At 43.7% G+C, this 26750-nt stretch overlaps 1 protein-coding gene across 2 annotated transcripts; it reads left to right on the forward strand.

Moving 5' to 3' along the window:
- Positions 1-374: 374 nt before the first annotated feature.
- Positions 375-24613, forward strand: THBS1 (thrombospondin 1). 2 transcript variants are annotated; one of them, XM_075584155.1, is made up of 22 exons: positions 375-533; positions 3036-3115; positions 3773-4350; positions 4771-4846; positions 5206-5402; positions 5500-5625; positions 6726-6819; positions 7843-8016; positions 11634-11810; positions 12210-12383; positions 12478-12605; positions 13033-13185; positions 13401-13619; positions 14395-14502; positions 15685-15844; positions 16595-16713; positions 18295-18529; positions 19436-19663; positions 19975-20246; positions 20951-21048; positions 22040-22179; positions 22583-24613. In XM_075584155.1, exons 2-22 carry the CDS (start codon positions 3049-3051, stop codon positions 22588-22590), a joined length of 3531 nt encoding a protein of 1176 aa, XP_075440270.1. In that variant the 5' UTR covers positions 375-533; positions 3036-3048; the 3' UTR covers positions 22591-24613. The 2 variants fall into 2 exon arrangements, with proteins under 2 accessions (XP_075440270.1, XP_075440271.1); XM_075584156.1 differs by having other exon boundaries at positions 3039-3115.
- The last annotated feature ends 2137 nt before the right edge of the window (positions 24614-26750 follow it).

The following is a 26750-nucleotide window of genomic DNA, read 5'->3' on the forward strand; positions in this document are numbered from 1 at the left end:
AGAAATGTCACTATTCTCCTCAACACTGCATTATTCTGTGGGAAGGGAAACATTTCCATGACATGGGTGTGTGTGTGTCTATATATGTTTTTATATATGGTCACATCACTTTCTTTTCCTGTGTGCCTTCTCCAGAAATCACTAGTATTCATAAAAAATGGATCTGTCTCATTTAGAAATTCCTCAAGAATGCGTCAGAGTTTGTGTGTATGTGTGTGTGTGTGTGTGTGTGTGTAACAGTTTGTGTCTCTCCCTCATGTTGTGAGGTAATAGAATAAACAGGAGCCAGCTTCCTGCTACTCGACTTGTGATTGGCTGCCGGCAGCCCCCAGGAATGTGCGAGTCCCTTTATAGAGAGTACCCAGAGCAGGCTTGGATCAGAACGCATGGGGAGCGCACACACAGGAGCAAAATAACACAGCCACTCATCCACTCACTGCAGCAACTCATCCAGCCAGGCAACAGCTGCAGCTCCCACAGCAAGATCTCCAAAGAGAGGACCTAACAGGAACCCCGCCTTGGGATACTACAATGTAAGAAGGAGCTGCTGCTTACCTTCCCACTGCTATCTCTGTGCTGCTTCTCTGTAACAGCTGGATCAGTCCCTCAGGAGATGGCACATTCTGTGCAGCCAGCCAGGCACATTTACCCTGTTTTCTTGTTTTCTGCAAGGTGGTGGTACTCTGTGGAACTATATGGGTGCACACATACCCCAGATTAGAGGAACAGTGCTCCTTCAATGAAATTACTTAGTGGTATTGCATTGATATTGAAATGGGATGTGTAATATTTTTGGATTATTGTTATAGGGGAATATATCATTATAAGGTGGGGAATTGTAGACTGATTTTATCTTAGTATTACAATGAGAAGTTTAACATTTGGTTAATTTATGGGCAGACAGACTTAATATTTGTTTTTTTATTACCGGGAGAGTTCGTTGAGCCGAGAGATCTATTTGCAATTTATTCTTGGGTTGGGAGATTTCAGATCCAAAGTGGCTAAGGATTTGTGTTTTTATATTTATTATGCTGCAATCGTGTGTCCATAAAAAACCCTTATGATGGGTACAAATATCCCGTATCAAGTCGTGAGATTTTTATCTTTGAAGCTGGTGCATATATATATATATATATTGAAAGATTTTTTTTATTTTATATATATATATATATATATATATATATATATATATATATATATATATAAACCCTTATGATGGGTACAAATATCCCGTATCAAGTCGTGAGATTTTTATCTTTGAAGCTGGTGCATATATATATATATATATATTGAAAGATTTTTTTTATTTTATATATATATATATATATATATAGTATTGTGGTTATGGACAGTTTTAGCTAATAGTGGCTTTTTAACCCTTTCGCAGCTTGCGTTGCTGACCCCTCTGTCTGCGAAAGGGATCAAATCTTTTTATCCCACCCTAAGAGAAACCAGTGCTGGACAAAGCTGTCCCTTTAATCCGGTGCCAATCGGCACACTGGGCACTTATCACCAATACTTGCGTTTACTGCTCCCTAACCTGAGTTTCGATTTCCAGGGGGTTTATGGAGAGAGAACTCTCCTTCTCTGGGCAGTAAAGTACCACACACCTTTTTATATAGGGGTTTTCCAAAAGGTAATGCTTTTCTGGTTTTATATTTGTTGTAAATTCTTTATTTATAAGCCACCTTTTTATAACATTTAACATATACAAAACAGTACGACACAACTTAAAAACAAAAAGACAGAGTTTTTACACTTTTTCTCTCTGCTGTCTGCAGCCAGCAATACTCAGTCTTATTGTGTAATACCATGTAAAGTGAGATATATATTAGAGCACCATACAGTAACACGTTAACTGACAGGATTAATAATAAAAACAAACACAAATCCAAAAAAACTGACATAAATACAAAAACAATTATTATGAAAATAGATAATAGAAACAAGTCAATCCCATAAATAGAAGCCCGGGTTATCCTTATAATTATTATTATTCTCACTATGGCCAGTGGGTCCACTTTCAAAGCCTCTCACAGAGGGGCAGCTACTTTTAAAATATATGTGGTCATTGCTATTGCTTGCTTACTGTATATTATTTATCTGCTGTATATTTCAGTATAACAGAAACTTCTGTGTATTTAAAATGAAATCTACTTTCCAAATGACTAATGATCATAGACTCTAAACCAGGGGAGGCCAACTCCAGTCCTCAATGGCCACCAACAGGTCAGGTTTGACGGATTACCCTGCTTCAGCACAGGTGGCTCAGTCATTGATTGAGCCACCTGTGCTGAAGCAGGGATATCCTGAAAATCAAACTTCTTGGTGGCCCTTGAGGACTGGAGTTGGCCTCCCCTGGTTTAGAGTCTATGATCATTAGTCATTTGGAAAGTAGATTTCATTTCCTGATATAGAGCATCAATTCAAACCTTTAGATCTTAATCAATTTTGACCCAGAGCTGAGCATATTTGTAATAATACAAAGGGATAAATACTACAAACTGGTTTAATTCACTAAGTGAAAAGAACCACGAGAGGAGAGACTGACTCAGAATATCAGCTATTGTTTTAAAGGGAGTTTATTCCTCTTTCTATCCTAGCTTGTTGTGTTTTAGCAATAGTAACACAGTACATGGGTTTGTGTGTAATATGTGTGAGTGTATTTTCCCAGTGTGCATCAGTACAGTAGTGTGTACACGAGTGTGTGAATGTAAGCTCCTCAGTGTGTCTGTATGTGTATCACTGTTACTCTGCAATATGGCTTTTGCTGGAGAGGAGAGCGAGAGAAGGAATGGGAATTTGCTGTGCATATTCCGATGTGTATTTGGCAGGCATCTCCAGGGCGCTCACAGGTGTCTCACCACATGTTGTATAGAGGCGTGTTTTGGGAGGTATAAAAGTAAATCAGACTTGCCACTAAATGGGATTCTCAAGTCTTACTGCCCAATCCAGTAGTGAAGCAGTTACATAGGTGTATTGGCCTACACTGCATATATATATATAACTATATATATATTTCTGTTCTCTTTCAGAAGTTGCTACAGAATGGAGATGCTAAAGGCGCTTTTCCTGCTGCTAATGCTGGCGGTTTGTCAGACGGACCAGGTGGCAGGTAAACTGAAAATGAACTTTGAATACTATATTCTGTAGCCCGTAGCAATTATTAAAGTTTCCCAACTGCAAATCTGGCGTAAAAAAAACCTATGAAAATCAATCGTTTTTCTCTTTGATAGGTGTGCTGCATCGTCAGTTGTGCAGCCAAAATACTTTGAAAAATAACCTTTGTCCGTTCTAGTTCTTTTTTATTATCACTGTTAATAAGTGAGAATTGGGAAGTCTTGAAGTTGACATTTGAATACCCGTATTGGATTTCTCAGTTTGCCTCTGCAGTCTGAGATTGGTGATGCTACAAATTAGTGGGGTTTCTTTCCACAGATGGAATATTAAATTATTATTATTATTATTTGGATTAAATGGGAATTTCAGAACATTACTGTAAGGCACATTCACAAACATGGAACTTAATGCCCTTTACATACTTCGTATTCGGAACCATTTCCATGGGGGGGGAAAAGACCAAGTTTAATGACGTTTTTCTGCTCATCAAGGATTTAAATGTAGTTTTGGGATGGTATATCTTATAGTCCATTAGGACCATATTAGCTAAACATAACACAACGTCTGCGACACCTTACAGACCTAGAAAGCTAGGTATAATCAATAGAGCGTCCACATTTACACATTCTGATCCTGTCTGTTCAATTTACAGAGTCTGGGACAGATGATAACAGCGTGTTTGACCTCTTTGACCTAACGGGATTCAACCGTAAATCTGGCTCTCGCCGGCCTGAGGGGGTCCATTTAGTAAAGGGCCCAGACCCATCAAGCCCGGCTTATAGAATTGAGGACGCTGATCAAATTCCACCGGTTCCAGAAGACAAGTTTCAAGATCTGCTGGATGCCATCCGTACTGAGCGGGGCTTTATCCTCCTGGCTACTTTGCGCCAGGCAAAGAAGAGTCGAGGAACACTGCTGTCTGTAGAGAGGAAGGATGGCTCTGGGCACATCTTCACCCTGGTGTCCAATGGCCGAGCTGGGACCCTGGACCTTAGCCTGAGCGGTGAGGGCAAGCAGCAGGTGGTGTCTGTGGAAGATGCTCTACTGGCCACTGGCCACTGGAAGAACATCACGCTGTTCGTGCAGGAGGACCGGGCTCAACTCTACGTAGGATGTGACAAGATGGAAAATGCTGAGCTGGATGTCCCCATACACAATATTTTCAGTGGAGATCTGGCCAGCACTGCCCAGCTTCGAGTAGCAAAGGGAGGAGTGAAGGACAACTTTCAGGTGAGCAGTAGGAAGAAGGAAACCTTCCAGCAAATTAAGGAAGAGTAGAGGTAACAATAAGAGAGCATTGAAGAGGGAAGAAGGGACTCCTACCAGAAGAAGACAATAATATTGGAGTAGTGAAAAAATAGAGGAAAATGAGAAAGTTTGGTGCGGAGTGAAAATTCCAAACTTCTAGATATGAAAAGGGGTTAGACGTTGAGAGAGCCAATGTTAAATTGCCAAGAAATGGGGATTTATCCATTGTATGATGTAGGGAAAGGGTATGATAAGGGGGGATTTACCTAATATTGGAGCTTTTTGAACCACTCTCCGCCACCATTTTTATATTTGGACCCAACATTTATAGTTGCTAGAGAGGTCATTAATGTACAGTGCCTGTAGGGAAATGGGATCTAAATTATTGTTATCTCTCACCAGGGAGTGCTACAGAATGTGCGTTTTGTTTTTGGAACCTCCTTGGATGCCATCCTGAGAAACAAAGGCTGCTCCAGCTGTAAGTGGAACTGAATGCTACATTTAATGGAACCATTTAGCTCTCCAACTCTAGACAGTCTGACTATGAGCAGCTATGTGCACAAGTAAAAAGCGCCTGTTCCACAACTTGAGGACAATAATCAAGAGTATTGCCTACAGTGTAACTTTGGACACCAACAGATGATTGAAGTTATGAAAGACGTACACTGTAGCACATAGTCTGTTCTACCTGTAGAATAATACTGGTAATTGTGCAGTATTATTTGTCTTCAGTTTGTATGTAATAAGGTTGGGATCGAGTTCAAGAAGAACAATGGTTTGTTATTCCCATACCTGTTCTGCACAAAAGGGTAAATATCAATTGTTCTGTCCTTCTAGTGTCAAACTCAGTGATCACTTTGGACAATCCAGTGAATGGCTCCAGTCCGGCAATCAGAACCAATTACATTGGCCACAAAACTAAGGATCTTCAGGCCTTGTGCGGCTTTTCCTGCGATGCTTTGACCAGTATGGTTTCGGAGATGAACGGCCTAAGGGCGATAGTCAACTCTCTTCATGACCGGGTCCGCAAAGTGGTAAGTAACGCTTTCCAATAAAGAAAATGTATCTTGTAAATGCAAACGTGGTAATAACTGAAATATGCATCTGTAACTATGTTCTTGTTTCCAATAGACAGAGGAAAATGAACTCATTGCCAAAAGAGTTCCGATGGCGTATGGTTTATGTATTCATAATGGGGCCTCGTATCAAAACAGAGCTGAGTGGACCATTGATAGCTGCACTGAATGCACATGCCAGGTAATATTCCTGTTACCTGTCTGTTGTTACTCTTCTGCGTCTATCCAATTCTTCATTTCCCAGAAGACCTTAGCACTGGGTGGCTTTGCGGGAATCCCAGCCTGTAAGTGGGCAGACAGTGTTGGTTGCGGTTGAACATTCCAAAAAAGTTTGTAAACCTTCAAATTATAATTCTATGATCTTAGTAGTTTCAACAATAATTATAACTCTCTGGCATTGCTACAAAGGAAGTAGCTGTAAAGGTCTCTAGACTAAAGAATGTGGGTGTCTATAAAGATTATCTAGAAGCATTAGGATATGGGATATCATAACATTAAAATCCCATATGGTAAATTCATGGACGCTACAACTAATTAGTTCATTTTTCATGTATAGTTTTTGCAGTGACTTAAAAGTGTTTATCAGATATATGCAATTGTACAAATATGCAGGGTTACTCAAACAAGGCACTTAAACCTTCAACACTCTGCACAAACCTTGCTGATTGCTGTAAATAGCAATGTTGAGCAAGGTCAATGTTGAGGTCATCTTGCTCACCTTTGATTTTGAAATATGACGTTGATCATTGAGGACCGTGGAAGGTCCGTGTGTTTGCTCTTAAAGAACGTTTGCAGATACTCATAAGTGAAATATTAGTGCATAAACTAGCGTCGCAATATGAATATAATATTCATTATATTATGACGTGAAACATAAAGTCCTGTAAACACAAGTCCACAAAGCTGCCCAAAATAGTCCCACTGGTAATCTCACAACCAGTAATAGAACTTCGTACCACAGCGCCACAAGAGGTCTGATTTTTCCCCAGATACTCATAAGCGATGTAACCGTAGCAGTCAGATTGGCTATTATATGGGAAACTAAAGAATCCCAAGAATTAAGACTCATTCCCGTGAAAGTCCATGGAAATTTGCTAAAGGGCAGAGAGGTCACGTACAACATGCAGGTGTTGTGTTGGCAGGTAGAGACGTCCCATGTCAGATTGACTAGCACAGTTGATAATGTTTAAATGATGCATTCTTGAGCAGTAAACACACTGCACAGTACAACTGCACGGATTTTTGCTTATTTTAAATGACGCCTTCTTTTCCACCATGCAGAATTCCGCGACCATTTGCCGCAAGGTGTCCTGCCCTCTGATGCCCTGCGCCAACGCCACAATTCCAGATGGTGAATGCTGCCCCAGATGTTGGCGTAAGTCCTTAACTGATTGAACTGACACATCACACATCTGACGTCCGCTTATATCACGACACTGATGGGTGTGTTGTGCTCACAGTGTGTGTTGTTAACAGTAACACCTATAACCATAATAGATTGTACTCCTCACAATAAAAAGGAATGGCTCAGGTGCAAGAACTTTCTCCGCAAGACAGCAATGCTAAAGCTTTTGATCCCATAGCAAATCAGATTTTACATGCAGTGCTAATCCATTTTCACCGCACTGCACCTCCGCAAATATAGATTTTGTTTTCAAAAAGCAAAGGTGTATCTGCAGCCCCGGGCATATTATCTTATTTTCACAAGGCGTAATGACAAATATGCAGATATTAATCTTGTAAACGCTGGACAAGTTGATTCAGGAAACAGATAAAATAGCTCTTGTGAAAACAGAACAGCTGCAAAGACTTCTGCAGACTGATAGTCAGACCTGCTGAGTCCTGCATGCTTCATATTTCGATCTGCATGGCATGTTTTGGAACTCCTCACAGGTTTTCTGTTGTTAAAGCCAAGATCCCTGATGTGTCTACTTAACATCTTGACACATAGAATGACAATGCTACTGTATATTTTCCCCAACTTATCTTTGGGCATGTCCGCGTTGGATAAAACCAAGCTTTTAAATGTAACAAGATGCCGGGTTTAAATAATGGTACTCCCGTAGAGTAGATATGCGAACAAGAGGATTTATGATGATGGAGCTACAGTGATCTTCTGCTCGGACGCTATCATGATAAAAAAATTTTGGGGAACGATCATTTTTTTGGGGTGGGGTGGGTTATTTATCAAACTTCTGCAAAACTGATGGAAAACACGTGTGGTTCGTTTTATTAAAGGGGATTTCTCTCCTGCTATATTATTTATGTAATAACAGCAATTTTGCAGGCTATGCGCGTCTTTCAAAACAAGACATTGTTTTTCCTCCGTGATTTGACATGAATAGAACACGTGAGGCTTTGAGCGTGAAGAATAATGTGTCACAACCGGCTTTTTCAGCGAGTGACTCAGCAGACGATGGTTGGTCTCCGTGGTCCGAGTGGACAGCCTGCTCTGTGACGTGCGGCAACGGGGTTCAGCAGAGAGGTCGTTCCTGTGACCGCATTAATAACCGCTGTGAAGGCTCCTCCGTCCAGACGAGGACCTGTCATATTCAGGAGTGTGATAAGAGATGTGAGTATTACAACTTACTCCGCATTTACCAAAACAAGATTAAGAAAAAGAAGGTGGAATGTAGACGTCTGTTGTTGCAAGAATATCAGAGGGAGAATTCAATGTCTTCATTTCGATCCAGCGTTGGAGAATGAGTATTTAGGTTAAAGGGGGCAATACCCCTCCCCCCCTCCAATAGAACCTATTTTAAGTGAGACCACGTTATTTTAAAACGGATTATCAATCATTTTTTATTTTAAAAGGCCCAAAGCCTGTTCACATGGCAACTCCTGCTGTTTATTCTCTCTTTCGCTACTCCACCAGGCAGCACAGAGCTGTTTTCTATGCATACTACAAATGGTCGTATCAGAAAAAAAATTCTTAGCTGCATCTTCTCAGATAATGTTTTTTGTGGTCAATTAATGATACTAAGGCCCATTTATTTGAATGGGGCGTAATGGTGTGTTTAAACTTAGTACCCTTTTATGCATCTGGACCTAAGAGAGGTGGGCTTAGCAACCATTTCCATTTAGGTTTGAGGAATTGGTTTTAAAAATCATCAAGCGGGTGAAAAAACTAGAGGTGAAAACAGACTGTACAGTATGGGGGGGAAAAAAAAAAAGCTGTGTGTGCTGTGCACGCGCATAGTAAGTGAAACTTCTTTGACTTTTGTCACAGAAATTGTATTTGTGTTGGTGTTGGTGATGTTTTAATTAAAAATCAAAATACAATCTCAATGACAAAACGCAAATAAATTTGACTTAGAATGCGCGTGCTCGGCACACATCCCCTGTATTAGCTATTTGCACTAAGTGTGAATTCCGCGTGTGACTGAGAGTGTGCGTGTGACTGATAGTGTGCGTGTGACTGAGAGTGTGCGTGTGACTGAGAGTGTGCGTGTGACTGAGAGTGTGACTGAGAGTGTGCGTGTGACAGAGTGTGCGTGTGACTGAGAGTGTGCGTGTGACTGAGAGTGTGCGTGTGACTGAGAGTGTGCGTGTGACTGAGAGTGTGCGTGTGACTGAGAGTGTGCGTGTGACTGAGAGTGTGCGTGTGACTGAGAGTGTGCGTGTGACTGAGTGTGCGTGTGACTGAGCGTGTGCGTGTGACTGAGCGTGTGCGTTTGACTGTGCGTGTGCGTCTGACTGTGGGTGTGACTGAGTGTGCGTCTGACTGTGAGTGTGACTGAGTGTGCGTCTGACTGTGAGTGTGACTGAGTGTGCGTGTGACTGAGTGTGACTGAGTGTACGTGTGACTGTGCGTGTGAGTGTGTGTGTGGGTCTGGGGGGGTCAGTGTGTGGGGGTCTGGGGGGTCAGTCAGTGTGTGTGGGGCTCTGGGGGGGTCAGTGTGTGTGGGGGTCTGGGGGGGTCAGGCAATGTGAATTCCGCGTGTGACAGTGTGCGTGTGACTGAGAGTGTGTGTGTGACAGAGTGTGCGTGTGACTGAGAGTGTGCGTGAGAGTGTGCGTGTGACTGATAGTGTGCGTGAGACTGATAGTGTGCGTGTGACTGATAGTGTGCGTGTGACTGATAGTGTGCGTGTGACTGAGAGTGTGCGTGTGACTGAGAGTGTGCGTGTGACTGAGAGTGTGCGTGTGACTGAGAGTGTGCGTGTGACTGAGAGTGTGCGTGTGACTGAGAGTGTGCGTGTGACTGAGTGTGCGTGTGACTGAGAGTGTGCGTGTGACTGAGAGTGTGCGTGTGACAGAGTGTGCGTGTGACAGAGTGTGCGTGTGACAGAGTGTGCGTGTGACAGAGTGTGCGTGTGACTGAGTGTGCGTGTGACTGAGTGTGCGTGTGACTGAGTGTGCGTCTGACTGCGTGTGCGACTGAGTGTGCGTCTGACTGAGTGTGACTGAGTGTGCGTGTGACTGAGTGTGACTGAGTGTGCGTGTGACTGAGTGTGCGTGTGAGTGTGACTGAGTGTGTGTGGGGGTCTGGGGGGGTCAGTGTGTGAGGGTCTGGGGGGGTCAGTCAGTGTGTGTGGGGCTCTGGGGGGTCAGTGTGTGGGGGGGTCTGGGGGGGTCAGGCAGTGTGTGTGGGGGTCTGGGGGGGTCAGGCAGTGTGTGTGGGGGTCTGGGGGGGTCAGGCAGTGGGTGTGGGGGTCTGGGGGGGTCAGGCAGTGTGTGTGGGGGTCTGGGGGGGTCAGGCAGTGTGTGTGGGGGTCTGTCAGTGTGTGTGGGGGTCTGGGGGGTTCAGTCAGTGTGTGTGGGGGTCTGGGGGGTTCAGTCAGTGTGTGTGGGGGTCTGGGGTGGTCAGTCAGTGTGTGTGGGGGTCTGGGGGGGTCAGTCAGTGTGTGTGGGGGTCTGGGGGGGTCAGTCAGTGTGTGTGGGGGTCTGGGGGGGTCAGTCAGTGTGTGTGGGTCTCTGGGGGGTCAGTCAGTGTGTGTGGGGGTCTGGGGTGGTCAGTCAGTGTGTTTGGGGGTCTGGGGGGGTCAGTCAGTGTGTGTGGGGGTCTGGGGGGGTCAGTCAGTGTGTGTGGGGGTCTGGGGGGGGTCAGTCAGTGTGTGTGGGTCTCTGGGGGGTCAGTCAGTGTGTGTGGGGGTCTGGGGTGGTCAGTCAGTATGTGTGGGGGTCTGGGGGGGTCAGTCAGTGTGTGTGGGGGTCTGGGGGGGTCAGTCAGTGTGTGTGGGGGTCTGGGGGGGTCAGTCAGTGTGTGGGGGGGTCCGGGGGGGGGGTCAGTCAGTGTGTGGGGGTCTGGGGGGGTCAGTCAGTGTGTGTGGGGGTCTGGGGGGGGGTCAGTCAGTGTGTGTGGGGGTCTGGGGGGGTCTGTCAGTGTATGGGGGGTCCGGGGGGTGTCAGTCAGTGTGTGGGGGGGTCCGTCAGTGTGTGGGGGGTCCGGGGGGGTCCATCAGTGAGTGGGGGGTCCGGGGGGGGGGTCCCGGGTTTTTGTACCACCGCTTCCTGGGGGGCCCGCAAACGCCCGCGTCACTGGAGGGCTGAATGGCGCCGCTGCCAGCCACCAGCCGCTTCTGCGCATGCGCGGCATGGCAGCGGTAGTGGAAGTTAGGCGGGCCCATGTGTGGGCTGGGAGGGAGGTCCCATTCGGGTAAGGAAAGGGTGGGTGGGGGGCTGTCCCGGTCGGGCGGTCTCTGCTGTCCCGGTCGGGCGGTCTCTGCTGTCCCGGGCAGCAGACGGGGACACATGTCAACAGCCGTGGCAGCGGGCGGGGAACGGCGCCGCTGCCAACCGCTTCTGCGCATGCGTGGCTTTCCTCCAGTCCCCACGATTACTGAGCATGCGCGGCTTGGCAGCGGATGTGCGGGGGGAATGGCGGCCGTTAGGAGCGGCGCCGGCGGCTATCGCCGCCGCCGCCGCATGTCATCAGCCATGTGGGGGGAGCGGGGGCCATTAGGAGCGGCGCCGGCGGCTATCGCCGCCGCCGCCGCATCTGATTTGTGGAGCGGGTGTGATGTCAGTGTTGGGGTCGGGCTGAGCCAGAACACAGCCCGGCCTCAACTGCCAGCACTGACGTCACATCCGTTTCATTTCTGTCTCCACAATTCATTTTTGCCCCAGTTCGAATGAGGTGCCACTAAGGAAGTTTCACTTCAAAAACTGCAGAGAGAAACTACCCCTTAAAAGGGCATGTGATGGATACCGTTCTAATGAGTTGCTCTGGATATTCTACTCTTCTAGTTAAGCAAGATGGTGGATGGAGCCATTGGTCTCCTTGGTCTTCATGCTCGGTTACCTGTGGAAGTGGCCAGATCACCAGAATCCGTCTCTGTAACTCCCCTGTTCCTCAGTTGAATGGCAAAACATGCGAAGGAGAAGGACGAGAGAACACGCCATGCCAGAAAGATCCATGCCCAAGTAATTGTTTTACTTTGCTATATGATACACGTAGAGAACTCTACTCCTGTGCAATAACTTCTCTCTACTTCTGCATTCTGGCATCAGTGCAGCATGGAGGGCAGATCTCTGCTCTCTCATTCCATGGCCAAACTCAGAAGTCAAATCAGGCGCAAACAAAGAAAGATTTATCATGTCAACGTTTCAACCTTTGAGTGACCTCTATGAAGAAATCCTGCTAAAGGTCATTGAGGGGGCCAAACCAATGCCTTCATAAATCTTTCTTTGTTTTTATTGGGACTGCTTGATTTGACCTTTAGTTTTTTTCCCCATCATTTCAATGCATCTGAACTAGGAGACTCTTTGTTATTTTCTAATATTACCGATATCTAACGTGCACCACTGATGCTTTGTTTCTAGTTAATGGGAAATGGGGACCATGGTCTCTGTGGGACACTTGCACCGTCACGTGTGGAGGCGGTGTCCAGCAACGAGCGCGTCTTTGCAATAACCCTGAGCCCCAGCACGGGGGTAAGGATTGCGTCGGAGATGTGGCTGATACTCAGATCTGTAACAAGCAGGACTGCCCGATAGGTGAGCTGACGACCTTCTCAGATACAGTAACTGCTATTTTCCTGGACAAGCCCCCAACAGGTTCCTCACACTGAAACATTTTGCCTTTTTGTAGATGGGTGCCTCTCCAATCCTTGCTTTGCGGGAGCTAAATGCACAAGCTTCCCCGATGGATCCTGGAAGTGCGGTGCCTGTCCTCCAGGTTACAGAGGAGATGGAATCGATTGCAAAGATATTGATGAGGTAAGTTCCATTCTACGTGTTGGACCACTGAGGATGGTACAGTTTAAGGAAAATGAACCTCTATAGATACCTCATCAAAGAACCTCTTGCTGTATAATACCATGTGTGCTTATTCAGAAGGCTGTGCCTGCCATTGTTTAAGAGCTATGTCCCCTTTCCAATATAAACCCTTTTGTAACCGTGTATTCATACATACAGTCAGTAAATATCTCAGCCGGCTTTCACGCAAGCGTTTTATCTATAGTTCGTAATTAAAAATCCTGCTCATCCCTCCTCTCCAACTCGTTCTTCACTTCCCGCACGGGAAGGAGAAGGGTAACTTCAATATTATACTTCACACGTATCATGGATGGCTACATAGCTATAGATATTTATAGCAGCGTATATGTACATCGGTTGACTTCATTTCTTGCCTCTGTTTCCATAGTGTAAAGAGGTACCCGATGCCTGCTTCAACCTTAACGGAGTCCACAGATGTGAGAACACAGAGCCGGGGTACAACTGCCTTCCTTGCCCTCCGCGATACTCGGGCACACAGCCTTTTGGGAAAACCATCGAGGAGGCCACAGCAAACAAACAGGTAAGTCTCAGATTTCATGACTTCTGCAGAGTGTAGTGACACCAGCCATCACAACGAATACTCTCTAAACTCTACAATGCTTTTTTTGAGGAGCGAGGAAATGAACTGGACACGGATCCATGAGACTTGGAAATGTTACATTGAGTAGCCTTGGTTTTGGACATGTTGATATTAACCATATATCTCTATTTATATGTGATTTCTTTGTTTTTTAGGTTTGCAAGCCTCGTAACCCCTGCACGGACGGAACTCACAACTGCAACAAGAATGCCAGATGCATCTACCTCGGCCATTACAGCGAACCTATGTTCCGATGTGAGTGCAGGCCGGGCTATGCTGGAAACGGCATCATCTGTGGGGAAGACACAGATCTGGACGGGTGGCCAAATGACAACCTCACATGCGTTGCTAATGCCACGTACCACTGCAAGAAAGTAAGTCGTTCTAGTGCTGTTATTATGAACCAGTATACGCAGTGGCGGATTTAAAATGTTGCCGCACATACCTTTTTGCCGCCCTGGGACACCGCCTCCTGCAGCGCCGCCCTCCTTCTCCTGCAGCACCGCCCTCCTCCTGCAGCGTCGCAACGTCAAATGACATGTTTCTATGACAACATATGGAGTCACATTGTCATGGCAACGTGTCGCCATGTTCCGTTGCAGTGTCATTTGGGGAAGAGAGGGGGCCTCTATATATGGTGGGGGAGATGAGAAAGAAAAGAACATTTATCGCCCCAAATATTTTGCCGGCCCGGGCCTAATGGGAAATCTACATTGTTAAAAGTAACACGGTGAATGAGAAGTTTATATAATAATAATAATATCATGTTTTTGTATAGCGCTGCTAGTTATACGTAGCGCTTTACAGAGACATTTTGCAGGCACAGGTCCTGCCCCGTGGAGCTTACAATCTATGTTTTTGGTGCCTGAGGCACAGGGAGATAAAGTGACTTGCCCAAGGTCACAAGGAGCCGACACCGGGAATTGAACCAGGGAATTTATTCCCCTGCTTCAAACTCTCAGTGCCAGTCAGTGTCTTTTACTAACTGAGCCACTCCCTCTCACCTTTAGAGGATGTTAAAAGTAACATTCAAATATTCTGAGGATCAATGTAATGTACAACTACACAAAGCTCAATTATATTCTTTGCCGGGTGCGTCCCCAGAGAAATGTAACAGCCCTAACCGTGTACCTGATCCTTCTTTTCCAGGATAACTGCCCCAACCTTCCCAACTCCGGCCAGGAGGACCATGATAAAGACGGGATGGGAGATGCGTGCGATAACGATGATGATAACGACGGAATCGTAGACGATAGGGTACGAAAACAAGAGCTATATTCATATCTGCACTAGCGTAAGCATCGAATGCCCTGCCCTCTGACACAGTTACACAGCCCCGCAGGGAAGTCGAAATATAAAGTAAACATGCAGAAAATATCATATCGTTGAGAAATGTGCCTAGTAAATTGTGAAATCTTCTGGCTCGGTGGTATTATAAACCGTGGGCTTTGAAAGTGAAGTTGACCCCTGGCTTCCTGCGCACAGCGAATTCTCAGGAGGGGGAGAAACTTGCAGCAGGCAGATGTTAGCTTCCTTAAATTCACTTCTCAGATCCTGACACTTAGGTGCCAGTTTTCGGCTAGACGTACTAGCCCGCACAACTGTTGGACTGCGCTAAAAATACCACTTGGGACGCAGTCACGAGATTCCTTGTAGCCAATAAAAATGTAATATCATGCTTCCACAATTTAAACACCAAAGACCCTTTCATTGCAAGAATTAGCAGGAACACTTTCTGCTGTTTAGTGCCAAGCTCACACATGGGTAGGAAACGACAGTATTAGAAACTGTTTGTATACAGATAATGCATCTACTAATGCCTTTTAGTATAGTAAGAACGATGGGGTCTGTGTCGCAAGACAATGATGTGCAAAATATATTATGTTTCATTTCCTGATATATATATATATATATATACTTCATCACGGATCAGGGTGGAAGCCAGTACTATAAATCAGTAACTTATTAGCTGCTGCTTTCTCAGTGAAGTTAGTGGAGAAAAATACTTTGCTTTGTCCCCTGCTAGGAGGTCATAGGGTCAAATGTTACACTCGGAAACTGGCATGGTTAATGATAAACAATATGACATAGCATTTTAATTCAATAATATATGTGTGTGTGTGTGAATATATATATATTATTGAATGTGTGTGCATATTTATCTAATGCAGGGGTGCTCAACTCCAGTCCCCAAGACCCTCTCCCCCCAACAGGGCAGGTTTTAAGAATATCCCAGCTTCAGCACAGGTGGCTCAATCAGACGTCTGATTGAGCCACTTGTGCTGAAGCTGTGACTGACTGAGCCACATGTGCTGAAGCTGGGGTATCCTTAAAACCTGACCTTTGCGGGGGGGGCGGGGTTTGATGACTGTAGTGGAGCACCCCGGCCCTAATGCCTAATACAGTTCGATGTCTAAACCAATTTCCTTCTCTTTGCAGGACAACTGCCCACTCGTATACAACCCTGCGCAGTACGACTATGATCGCGATGATGTGGGCGATCGCTGCGATAACTGCCCCTACGACCACAACCCAGACCAGGCCGACACAGACAGTAATGGCGAGGGCGACTCCTGCGCTGTGGATATCGATGGAGATGGTTTGTGTTTTTTCAGTCTTTATCACAATAAAAAATACGGCCATTTTTAAAACCCCGCTAGAAAGCAGAGAGCATTTCATCCAGTCAGCTTTGTTCAGCGGGTCATATTACTGGTATAGTTTTGCTGCAGGCTAGTACTTTTTATTTTTATGAACCAGTACACCATTCAACATAGATAGTTGTACATGAACCGTGAAGACCAAACCCCTATTTTCTCCAGATGACATTTAAAGAAGAGACTTGCGAGGTTTTAAAAGCTCAAATACGATTACATCTACAGATGTTGCAGACTCCCACAGGAAACACAAGATAGCCGGTTATAACGCAGAATATCAGAGTTTCCATAGGATTCAATGGCAGTGATAACACGGAATAGCATATTATTTCCCAACAAAAGGGAACGATGAAGCCTGGTTCATGGGGTTAAGTCTCAGGATGACCCAATAGGTGGCATTATAACTTACAACGTACCTACACATCTTCAGGACGAATACCACTATCGGAAGCCTTTCATAGTTATTATGTATCATGTAATGAATATGGGATGTGGAATATGTAGAGGACAAGAACATGGTCGTGTTCATAGAAAGTAACACTTAGAATATAGCTTGGGACCTTTTTAATACATTGAAGATGGGACATCTTCTCTTTCTATGTTCTAACAGTGAATGGCCATCTTATGCATGTGTTAGTTCAGCTGACGACGTGAAATGTTATTGGCACGTGTATTAAATTTGCCATCTCTTTCAGGAATCCTTAATGCGGCAGACAATTGTCCCTATGTGTACAATGTAGACCAGAGAGACACAGATAAGGACGGAGTCGGGGACCAGTGTGACAACTGTCCTATGGAACACAACCCAGAACAGGTAAGACCATGCAGCATTTCAAGTACCTTAGGTAACAAAACAGTATTACGGGCATAGCAGGTAACGTGGGGCTGAAAACCCAAACATGCAGCTTCTCTACGAGATCTCAAACCTCAGCACAACTAATCGCTGACTTATTAGCCGCTGCTTTCTTGGGGAAGTTAGAAGATAAAAATACTTTGCTCGGTCCCCTGCTGAGCAGTCATAGTGTCAAATGTCACCCCCTCATAATAACAATACAAAACATGATACAGCATTTTAATTTGTGTGTATCTATAATCCGATATACCCACTCAATTTAGAGTAGTCAAGAGATAAGATACACAATGCAAGTGGCATGTCTTGCATAAATGTTTATGCATATTACATTATATATCTTTGTTAAAGATATTAGTGTGAAGAAATACTGTTGCTTGTTCTTACTGCATTTTCACACCCGTGGAGGCGCTAAATCCCTCCTCTGCCAGAGACGCTGGCGACTGATCCCCTTCCTGACAGAAAGGGGTTCTCACGAATAACCCTCTCCAATTGTTCCACTGTTGGGATACTCTTTTTTTTTTAAAACAGCGCCGGGTAATAAGTTGAAGGCGTTGGTGTCCCATCTGTCTAGCCCAGGAGTGGCCAACTCCAGTCCTCAGGGGCCACCAAGAGGTCAGGTTTTAAGGATAACCCTGCTTCAGCACAGTCAATGACTGAGCAACCTGTGCTGAAGCAGGGATATCCTTAAAAACCCCTGGAGGGCAGAAGTTGGCCACCCATGGTCTAGCGGCTCTAGTCAGTGCAAGGAAATGAGAGCATGACTGTGCCATTTCAGCAACAATTAGCCACGCTAATCATTGCCATGCTCATGTAATCCTGCATGCCACGGATTAGCTAGTTTTGTTTCATGGGTAATATTAATTTATCGTTCCTGTTGGAACACATCACCGATCCCATATCAGTTTTCATCATGATTATTCATTAATGATTCTCGCATTACGGGAAATCACTTAATGACATTGTTCTTTTTGGAAGAGCTGTAGAGTAACAGCGCCAAGTACAGTAGTATATTAACCCCTTTGGCACCAAAGGCTGTAAAAGAAACTCATTCTTTTATTTTAGCGTGAGACTTCGTGTATTAGCCAGTAACTGGAAAAAGATTCAGAATGCAAATATTCATAGGCAGGTAACAATTGTTAATTATTTTTGTTATCGATTCCAAGGGGTGCTAAACTCCAGTCCTCAAGAGCCCCCAACAGGTCAGGTTTTAAGGATATCCCTGCGTCAGCACAGATGTCTCAATCAGTCCCTGCTTCAGCACAGGTGGCTCAATCAGAGGCTCAGTCTCTGACTGAGCCTCTGATTGAACCACCTGTGCTGAAGCTGGGAAATACTGAAAACCTGACCTGTTGGGGGGTCTTGAGGATTGAAGTTGAGCCCCCCTGATCTATACAAGTTACAGTAAAATATGGCTTACTTCAGGGCAAACAGCAGTCTAGGTTTGCAAGCTCTCTCTATTTAAGACTTAAGGAAAAGTTTACTAAGCCAAGTGAATAGGTTATAAAGTGGACCCCTCCCGTTCTCCCCCCCCCCCCCCCCCAGACCGATTCCGACTCTGATCTCATCGGAGACAAGTGTGACAACAACGAGGACATCGATGAAGACGGTCATCAGAATAACCTGGACAACTGCCCCTACATCCCCAACGCCAACCAGGCAGATCATGACAAGGACGGCAAGGGTGACGCCTGTGATTTCGATGACGACAATGACGGTATCCCTGATGAGAAAGATAACTGCCGACTAGCCCCTAACCCGGATCAGATCGATACCAATGGTAAGAATAGGTGTATAGCACAGGACTCGGACAGCACTGTTATGGTTAGTCCGCAAATGCTATGGTGGTTATTCATTAAACTCTGATCTGGGCACTATCACAGATTAAGGGTACAATCCCGGATATGTGTCTTTCGTTCTTTTTTTGTTAATGAAGCTATTTAACAAAGTTCTTTGTGCCTTATAAAGTGATATTTTCCATTTATTTTATGATGTTTCAATCTGGATATATATCGGCCCAATCTTAGACTTTTAACAGAAAATTAAGAAGGCTGCCATGAAGCTCGAGTGATAAACGTTTATTTTAGCATTTGTAATGATGCTTAATATCAACTTAAAAAAAAGAACAGGATGTTGTATATTTTATAAGAGTACTTCAATGTCATTCTTTTTCTTTTCTTTCATCTTCGACCTGCTACGCGGGACTGCCACTTTAATGAATAAATCCCTATAAGGGTTATGTAAACAGATCTACTCATATCATAATTCATAAGTGGAAATAACTTGTAAAACATTGTGAAAATGGGAAAGATACAGATGACATCACAAAATGCATTCATGAACTTTTTTATTGTGAAAATCTGGGATTGTACAAAAATAGGATCAGTGAGAGATTTTAGGAAATGGTTCAAATGTCATCAATAAAACGTCTCTCGGCTTATAATGATGCCGCCAGACATATTCAGCACAAAGGCAATTTTCAAGTTACTTATCAATTATTCTAAAAAATAAGGTTAACTTATTCATTCATCATTTATGGAAAGAAGGAGGAACGTATTCTACATTGTGTCTCCATTAAACGTATCTCACACCCCTTGAAAATGTTTACAGTCCCAAATGTAATGGTAGTGACCTTCCTGCTAACACTTGGAGGACCCCGACTTAAATGAGGTCTCTCTGTCTTCAGGTGATGGACGTGGAGATGTGTGCCAATTTGACTTTGACCAAGACAACATTCCCGATTCCGAAGACATTTGCCCAGAGAACGTCGACATCAGCACGACCGATTTCCGTAAATTCCAGATGGTGCCTTTGGATCCGAAAGGAACATCACAGGTTGATCCCAATTGGGTTGTCAGGCACCAGGGCAAAGAACTGGTACAGACCGTTAACGGTGACCCTGGCATTGCTGTCGGTGAGTACAGACTGTTTTGAAATCCAAAATGGCGCATACAAAATCATCAACATCAAAGCCCCAAATACATCATTGTTGAAACCACAACAAAACACAATATAATTCAAAATATTACTTTTTTTTATGGGATTCAGTGTTGGTATTGGCAGCATACTGTATTTTTCTATATATGACCCCAAAGAGCTAGTACCATGGTCTACATCTGTATCTTAGCTAATGTCACTTACTTAAGACATGTACTTAATTCACAGGTAGTAGATTATGTGTGGCTATTAAGAAAGGCGTAACACCGTCTCTTATTTTGTGTTAAGGTTTCGATGAGTTTAGCGCTGTGGACTTCAGTGGCACGTTCTTCATCAACACCGAGAGGGATGATGACTACGTCGGCTTTGTGTTTGGCTACCAGTCAAGCAGCAGATTTTACGTGGTCATGTGGAAGCAGTTAACCCAGACCTACTGGGACGCAACACCCACGAAAGCTCAGGGCTACTCAGGTCTCTCTATCAAGGTTGTGAATTCTACCCACGGGCCTGGCGAACATCTGCGCAATGCCCTTTGGCACACTGGAAATACCCCAGGGCAGGTAGGTCACTTTCCGCCTTTTACCATGGAACAATTCCATTGGCCGTTTTATATTCACGCACACACTCTAAACTCTAGCAGAGTTCAATAAACCAGGGGTTCAACTCAGGTCTTTTTCTATATATTCCGGTCTTAGTCTATATATTCCGAAGTGGCCGCTAAGGCCATTTTCATCTGAAAACCGACCCGAACAGCATATACTGTATAGAATTTACCCCATATAGTTAAAGAGCTAGCATTATGTATATAAGTTAAATCAGTATACACCCTATCAATATTTATTACCCCAGGGGTGCTTAATACTATTACTCAAGACCCCTGAACAGGTCAAGTTTTCAGGATATCCCAGCTTCAGCACAAGTGACTCAATCAAAAGACTGAGCCTCTGATTGAGCCACCTGTGCTGAAGCAGTGACTGGTTGAGCCACCTATGCTGAGGCAGGGATATCATGACAACCTGACCTTTTAGGAGGGGGGCTTGAGGACTGGAGTTGAGCACCCCTGTATTAGCACAAACCCCTGGATTGAAATAAACTAGCAGAGATTGGAACACAACTTTGAAATAGAACCTGAATACAGAATGAAAGGATAGATCAGTAATATGTACAGACATACAAATAGATACATATACAAATGCATTACACGTACTCCACATTAGCATTGATCCATGTGCCACTTGTAATGGTCTTCCTATATATTCTTTAGGTACGTACCTTGTGGCACGATCCACGTCACACCGGCTGGAAAGACTTCACAGCTTACAGATGGCATCTGACCCACAGACCAAAGACTGGCTTCATTCGGTAAGTACACATGTAGTCTCTTGTTTCTATGGAATGTTTGTGTCTTCTACTGCTCCTCTATGTACTGGGGATCCCCAACCCCACCTTAACAATAACTTATCTCTTGCTGTGTGAGGGGCGCTTTTCCATCACTGTGCGAAATGTTCGTGCATTTCACACCTAAGTGCAGTATTGTACATAGTAGTTGGCAATAGCATTGAGGAGCAATAGTCTTTATTATATATTATTTTACCAAATTTAATATAAAGAACAGATCCAGTAAACCTTTATCTTCTGAGCCTTAGCTATAGGATTCACTTTTGTGGCACTATACACAGACCCTATATTAAACATCAATGCACCGGGAATATCTTTTGTGTTATCTGATAAAGAATGAACAGTTTACTATGGATGTGTGTGTGTGTGTGTATGTCAGATATGACTGTAAGTGGCACAGTACAGAGGTGTGTGTATACCAGATGTGACTGTAAGTGGTACAGTACAGATGTGTGTTCCAGATGTGACTGTAAGTGGTACAGTACGGAGGTGTGTGTATATGAAAGATGTGACTTTAAGTGGTACAGTAAAGAGGTGTGTGTGTGTGTATGCCAGATGCAACTATAAGTGACACAGTACAGAGGTGTGTGACCGCCAGATGCGACTTTAAGTGGTACAGTACAGAGGTGTGTGTATGTATGCCCGATGCAACTGTAAGTGACACAGTCATATCTGGCATACACACACACCTCTGTACTGTAAGTGGCACAGAACAGAAGTGTGTGTGTGTGTGTGTGTGTGTGTATGCCAGATGTGACTGTAAGTGACACAGTACAGGCTGTGTGTGTGTCCCAGATGTGACTGTAAGTGGCACAGTACAGAGGTGTGTTTGTGTTTGCCCCACATGTACAGTAGCCATATTAAATACAGAACTGCAGTGCAATCCAGAAAAGAAAAGAAAACCTTTGACACTTTTCTGGCTTTGAGACCGTTAACCATTTCTCTTTCATCTTAGTGTCGTGATGCACGAAGGCAAGAAAGTTATGGCTGATTCAGGACCCATCTATGATAAAACTTACGCTGGGGGAAGGCTAGGATTGTTCGTCTTTTCACAAGAGATGGTCTTCTTTTCTGACCTCAAATACGAGTGCAGAGGTGAGTGCCACAAAATATCTCACTATATATATATATCCATCACAACATAGGGGTTTTCCTGAAGCACGACTGTGTGGTTTTGTCTCTATATTTCATTTCTGTGTACCGATCTCTGAGTATTTAAAATGGCTGCCAGCATCTTAGAATTAGTCGCAGCATCACCATGCTGCACCAATGAAATCCAGAATATAAATCTAGAACACGTTGCACCAGACCACCAGTGGAAGGGGTTTCCACCGGATTTTAGCTCCTGTTGTCCTTTTTTGACATCCACAGAGAAACAACAAATGAAATATATTGAGACACTGGGATTTAACAAATATATAAGTAATGTCGAACTGCTGCTTCAACAACAACATTGTTTCCCAGTTCTTTAACTAATATTTTGTTTTGTTTCTTCCAGACCCATAAATCCAGATGTTACTCATTCAGTGAATGTTTAGGAAATGACGGAACGTTTATAGATGTACCATCCCTCAGACAATTTTTTTCCATCCTTTTTCGGCTTCCATTAACGAGCTTGGAAGGAACGATCCACTTGTAATGAAACGCCCCACATTGAGTTCTTACCTTGGATAAGATGGGATGTCTTTGTTTACTCAAATGGGAACTCTTGTGGTTGATGGCCACCTCCCGACAGAACGATGCTCGTCATCAAACACAGATCTGCCATTACAGTCCAATTCCACTGGCTCTGTCTTCTTCATGCCCGACAGAACGTTCGTGGAAGATCTGCAGAAATGCAGATGGTGCTGGTTAAAGATACTGTGCACAGAAAAGCAAGAACCTTCAGAAAAAAGAACAAAAGCGTTCTTTAGGAAATCATACATTTTTTTTATACCAGATGAAGACTTTGGAAGAGGCCCAGAGAAGCCATTGCTACCTGTGCTAAAGTCTCCAAGAATGTTTATTTTTTTGATGTTTAGTTAAATTGGAGTAGCTGCTTGCTAAAGAGAAGAGATGCAATAATATAGAAAAAAAATGCTGTTAAGGATCATCTTTCTGCTGTTTGAAGTCGACACAGATTTACTAGTGTCCTATGGATATGTAATCGGCAGATAACGCTAGAACTGGCTCAGAACAGGTGTGTGTGTGCGCGTGTGTGTATCCCAGATGTGGCTATACAGTAAGTAGATGAAGAGATGTGTGTATCCCGATGCAGATGTTGCTCCCTGGATGAGTGTCCTGGATGTGGTTGCTACGGAAGAGGTGTGTGTGTGTGTGTTTGAGAGAACATTTCGGATGAACCGTATCTGTGAGTCAACACAGATACAAGATGCACTTGTGCCTTCTCCAGCAATAATGTATGTGTTTTGATATATTGGATTCCAATAGGTACAACACGGCTGGTAGCACTTGCCTTGGTAACGTACTTCATTGGTCTTTGAGCTTTACAATAGTTAGAAAGGCACCAACGCACCAAAAATAGGAACAATTACAGGGGGTGGTGTCAGGAATGAAATGGCACTGAATTTGGAATTCACCCAGAACAAAATATCGACGTTTGGTTGACACAAAACGAGACACAGGAAGAGATGGTCATTGTTCCACTTGGGGGGCTAGGGAAGGTTGTGTTTACAACCTATTATGATTTCAGTTCTCTCCACGCTTCTGTTTTCTGGGAGCCAGACAGGCTGTGTTGATCTTTGGAAAGAACCAGAGGGAGAGCCAGGCAGGAGAGGTGGGAGATTAGCAGTACAGTACGCTGTCTGTGCTCAGACATTTAAATTCAAACCATATGTCGCTCCACAACCATATAACACCCTAATTATATAACTGCAGGTAAACGCGTCCTTTCTGCAAACGGTAAATACAAATTAATCGGAAAAAAGTTCAACTTTCATATACAAATATTACCTCATTGTGTGACTGAGAACGTCTTTGATTCGAGAGGGGGGGGGGGGACAGATAGATATTTAACAAGCATTTAAATCTACTGTAGTATTAATCAGTGCTGTATATAATTACAATGACTGTATTCCCAGGAAAGTATTTTAAACTTTTTTTTTTTCAATGTGATATTTTTTCTATATTTTAGTATTCATTGCATTTTTTTTTTTTTTTTTTTAATTATTATTTGTTTTTTGTATAAATGATTTTTTTTTTTTTAGGGTATTTTGTAGATATGCTATTTAAATAATTTATCAGGAAAGGCTTCCTGTAGAGTTATTTCTCCTGTTTGTATAAACTGTTTTGCACTTGAAAGAGCTTTTGCGGTCTCTTGTTTAGATTTTTAATATCAGTGTATACTTTTTTTTTTTTAATTATTATTATTATTATTATTTTTTTTTTTTAAGAAAGAGAAAATGCCTTTTTGTACACATTTTAACTGTTACCTTTATATAATAAAATAAAAAAAAAAACCTGATGTAAATTGTACTGCAAATGTTGTTACATGCGAGATATACAGTAAAATAAACCAGTATAAAATATATGTGCTTTGAAAGTTTGTAATTTTTACATTGATAAGGGCCTGCATGCTTAACCCTTTGTTGGTCTCCTCTGGCGCTCACGGGGTTAAGTGTTCAAAGTGGTATGTGGGGTTTTGTCACTGGGGAAACTGTAGTAAGCGAACGTTTGAGCCCTAAATTGACCCGGCAGGGGTGGGGCAACGCCAGTCCTCAAGTGGCAACCAACAGGTCAGGTTTTCAGGATATCCCTGCTTCAGCACAGAGAAGCAGGGATATCCTATATCACTATCTCACACACACACACACACTATGGGTCATACTTATACTATAGTGTAAATGCAGATATGCACAATTTTAAACAACCAATTGGTTCATTAGACGGTATTTAAGCCACCTTCAAAAGAAGCTACAACTGTACGTATTTAGCTGAGAAAATAGTGATGGCCTTTAACCTCTTTGGCCCAGATTCACTACGCTCCGTTGGCCTAATTTAATGTCACATTAAGGCTTCAAAGGACAATAACATACCGTGACATTCGTTAGGTCAGGGGTGGCCAACTCCACTCCTCACTGACCACCAACAGGCCAGGTAATGGGGATAACCCTGCTTCAGCGCAGGTGGCTCAATTAGTGGCTCAGTCAGAAAACCTGATCTGTCGGTGGCCCTTGAGGACTGGAGCTGGCCACCCTGAGTTAGGTCATACCCAAACTTGCTGTTTCTCCCATCCAGACCCAGAAATAGGGCTCTTACAGGGTCTGGATGGGCGTTACACATAGGATAATTAACAGCGGTATGTCCCACTCCTCCCTTCTCTCAACCGGAGTCACGTTATTGGAAGATAACGCAACATTCTGCTACAATTATGTGCCATTAAGTCTATGCTAATGGGATATAGAAAGGCCGCTGTTTTGCATATAATTAGCTTTGAGGCTACGCGTTAACCTGAGAACTTTCTCGTTTTTGCCATGTTCTGAGCCCTGATACTATGGAGCTTTGTGGATCTATACCTAAGAGAATCCCTCCTTCGCTGGTAGGTGGATCATTCGGACTAATGTAGTATTTCCACAAGCAAAGTTGCCGTAACCTCCCTTTAGCCAACATGATGGCCTAATAGATGGAGAAACTTGTCCCAGGCAGACATTTTGCACCTGTCATTATTTTAGGCGTCCCATATATCAAAGGGTAAAATGGGATAAGGAACATCCAACAACAATTGAAAAATAATACAAATTGAGTGGGTGCAAGTGTCTAAGATGGAAAAGTCCTGAGCCCCCTAATGAAGATACTAGAACCAAAGGAAAGAAGGCACTGCACACCAATAAGAATGAAATGCAATGATATGTTGAAAAAGAATACAAAAACTATACAATATACAGAAATATTAAAGCCACAAGGCAAATCTCAATGAACAATGGACAAAAATTAGACGCAGTGTTGCAACCTACCCTTGTGGTGCAGACTGGCATAACGTTATGGGGTGTAATCCCTTCGTCAGATACCGACTTGGGTATATCTGGGGCAATAAGAAATGTTTAGGAAGAAGATACACAAAGGCTATGGTAGAATGAGATGTATCAGATTCCGCATGGAGTAGTAAGAGACTAGGAAGCTGGTTCTACATGTGCCGAAGCAGAAGATCGAGCCATTTGTGGACCATACAAGGAGGCATTTTGGTCAAATTGGGTGATAACTAAAATTGGTGTTAAACACTGATAATTATTGACCTTTTGTGAATTTAGGCCTAAGCGGTAAGTTCTATATGCTCCAAAGAGGCCATTTGAGCCGACATTCCTCATTTGGGTCAATGGGGATTTTTGCATGTTTGCTCTATTGATACATTTTGGAGGTGGAGGATTCATCCATCCCTGATCAGATAGGTCTAAGAGTAGTTAACTATTTCTTGAATACAAGGAGCTACTGATATAAAAATAACAATGACTTGTCTTAACTTTACTGGACTTTGTCCTTTCCAATAATTATTTTGTGTTTCATCAAAAATGTTATTTAGCGATACAGAGATTATCTATATATGGCACATGTACCCCAACGTATAAGTGCTACCTCCCCCTTGGCTGGTGGGAGCAGCAGGTGTTGTATTGGGTGGCAATGGATGGGTTTCCAGCCAGTGTGGCTTTGACGACCGTGTATTAATTTGGGAG

Source organism: Ascaphus truei, unplaced genomic scaffold (assembly GCF_040206685.1).
Source record: "Ascaphus truei isolate aAscTru1 unplaced genomic scaffold, aAscTru1.hap1 HAP1_SCAFFOLD_460, whole genome shotgun sequence".
Taxonomy (NCBI): Eukaryota; Metazoa; Chordata; class Amphibia; order Anura; family Ascaphidae; genus Ascaphus; species Ascaphus truei.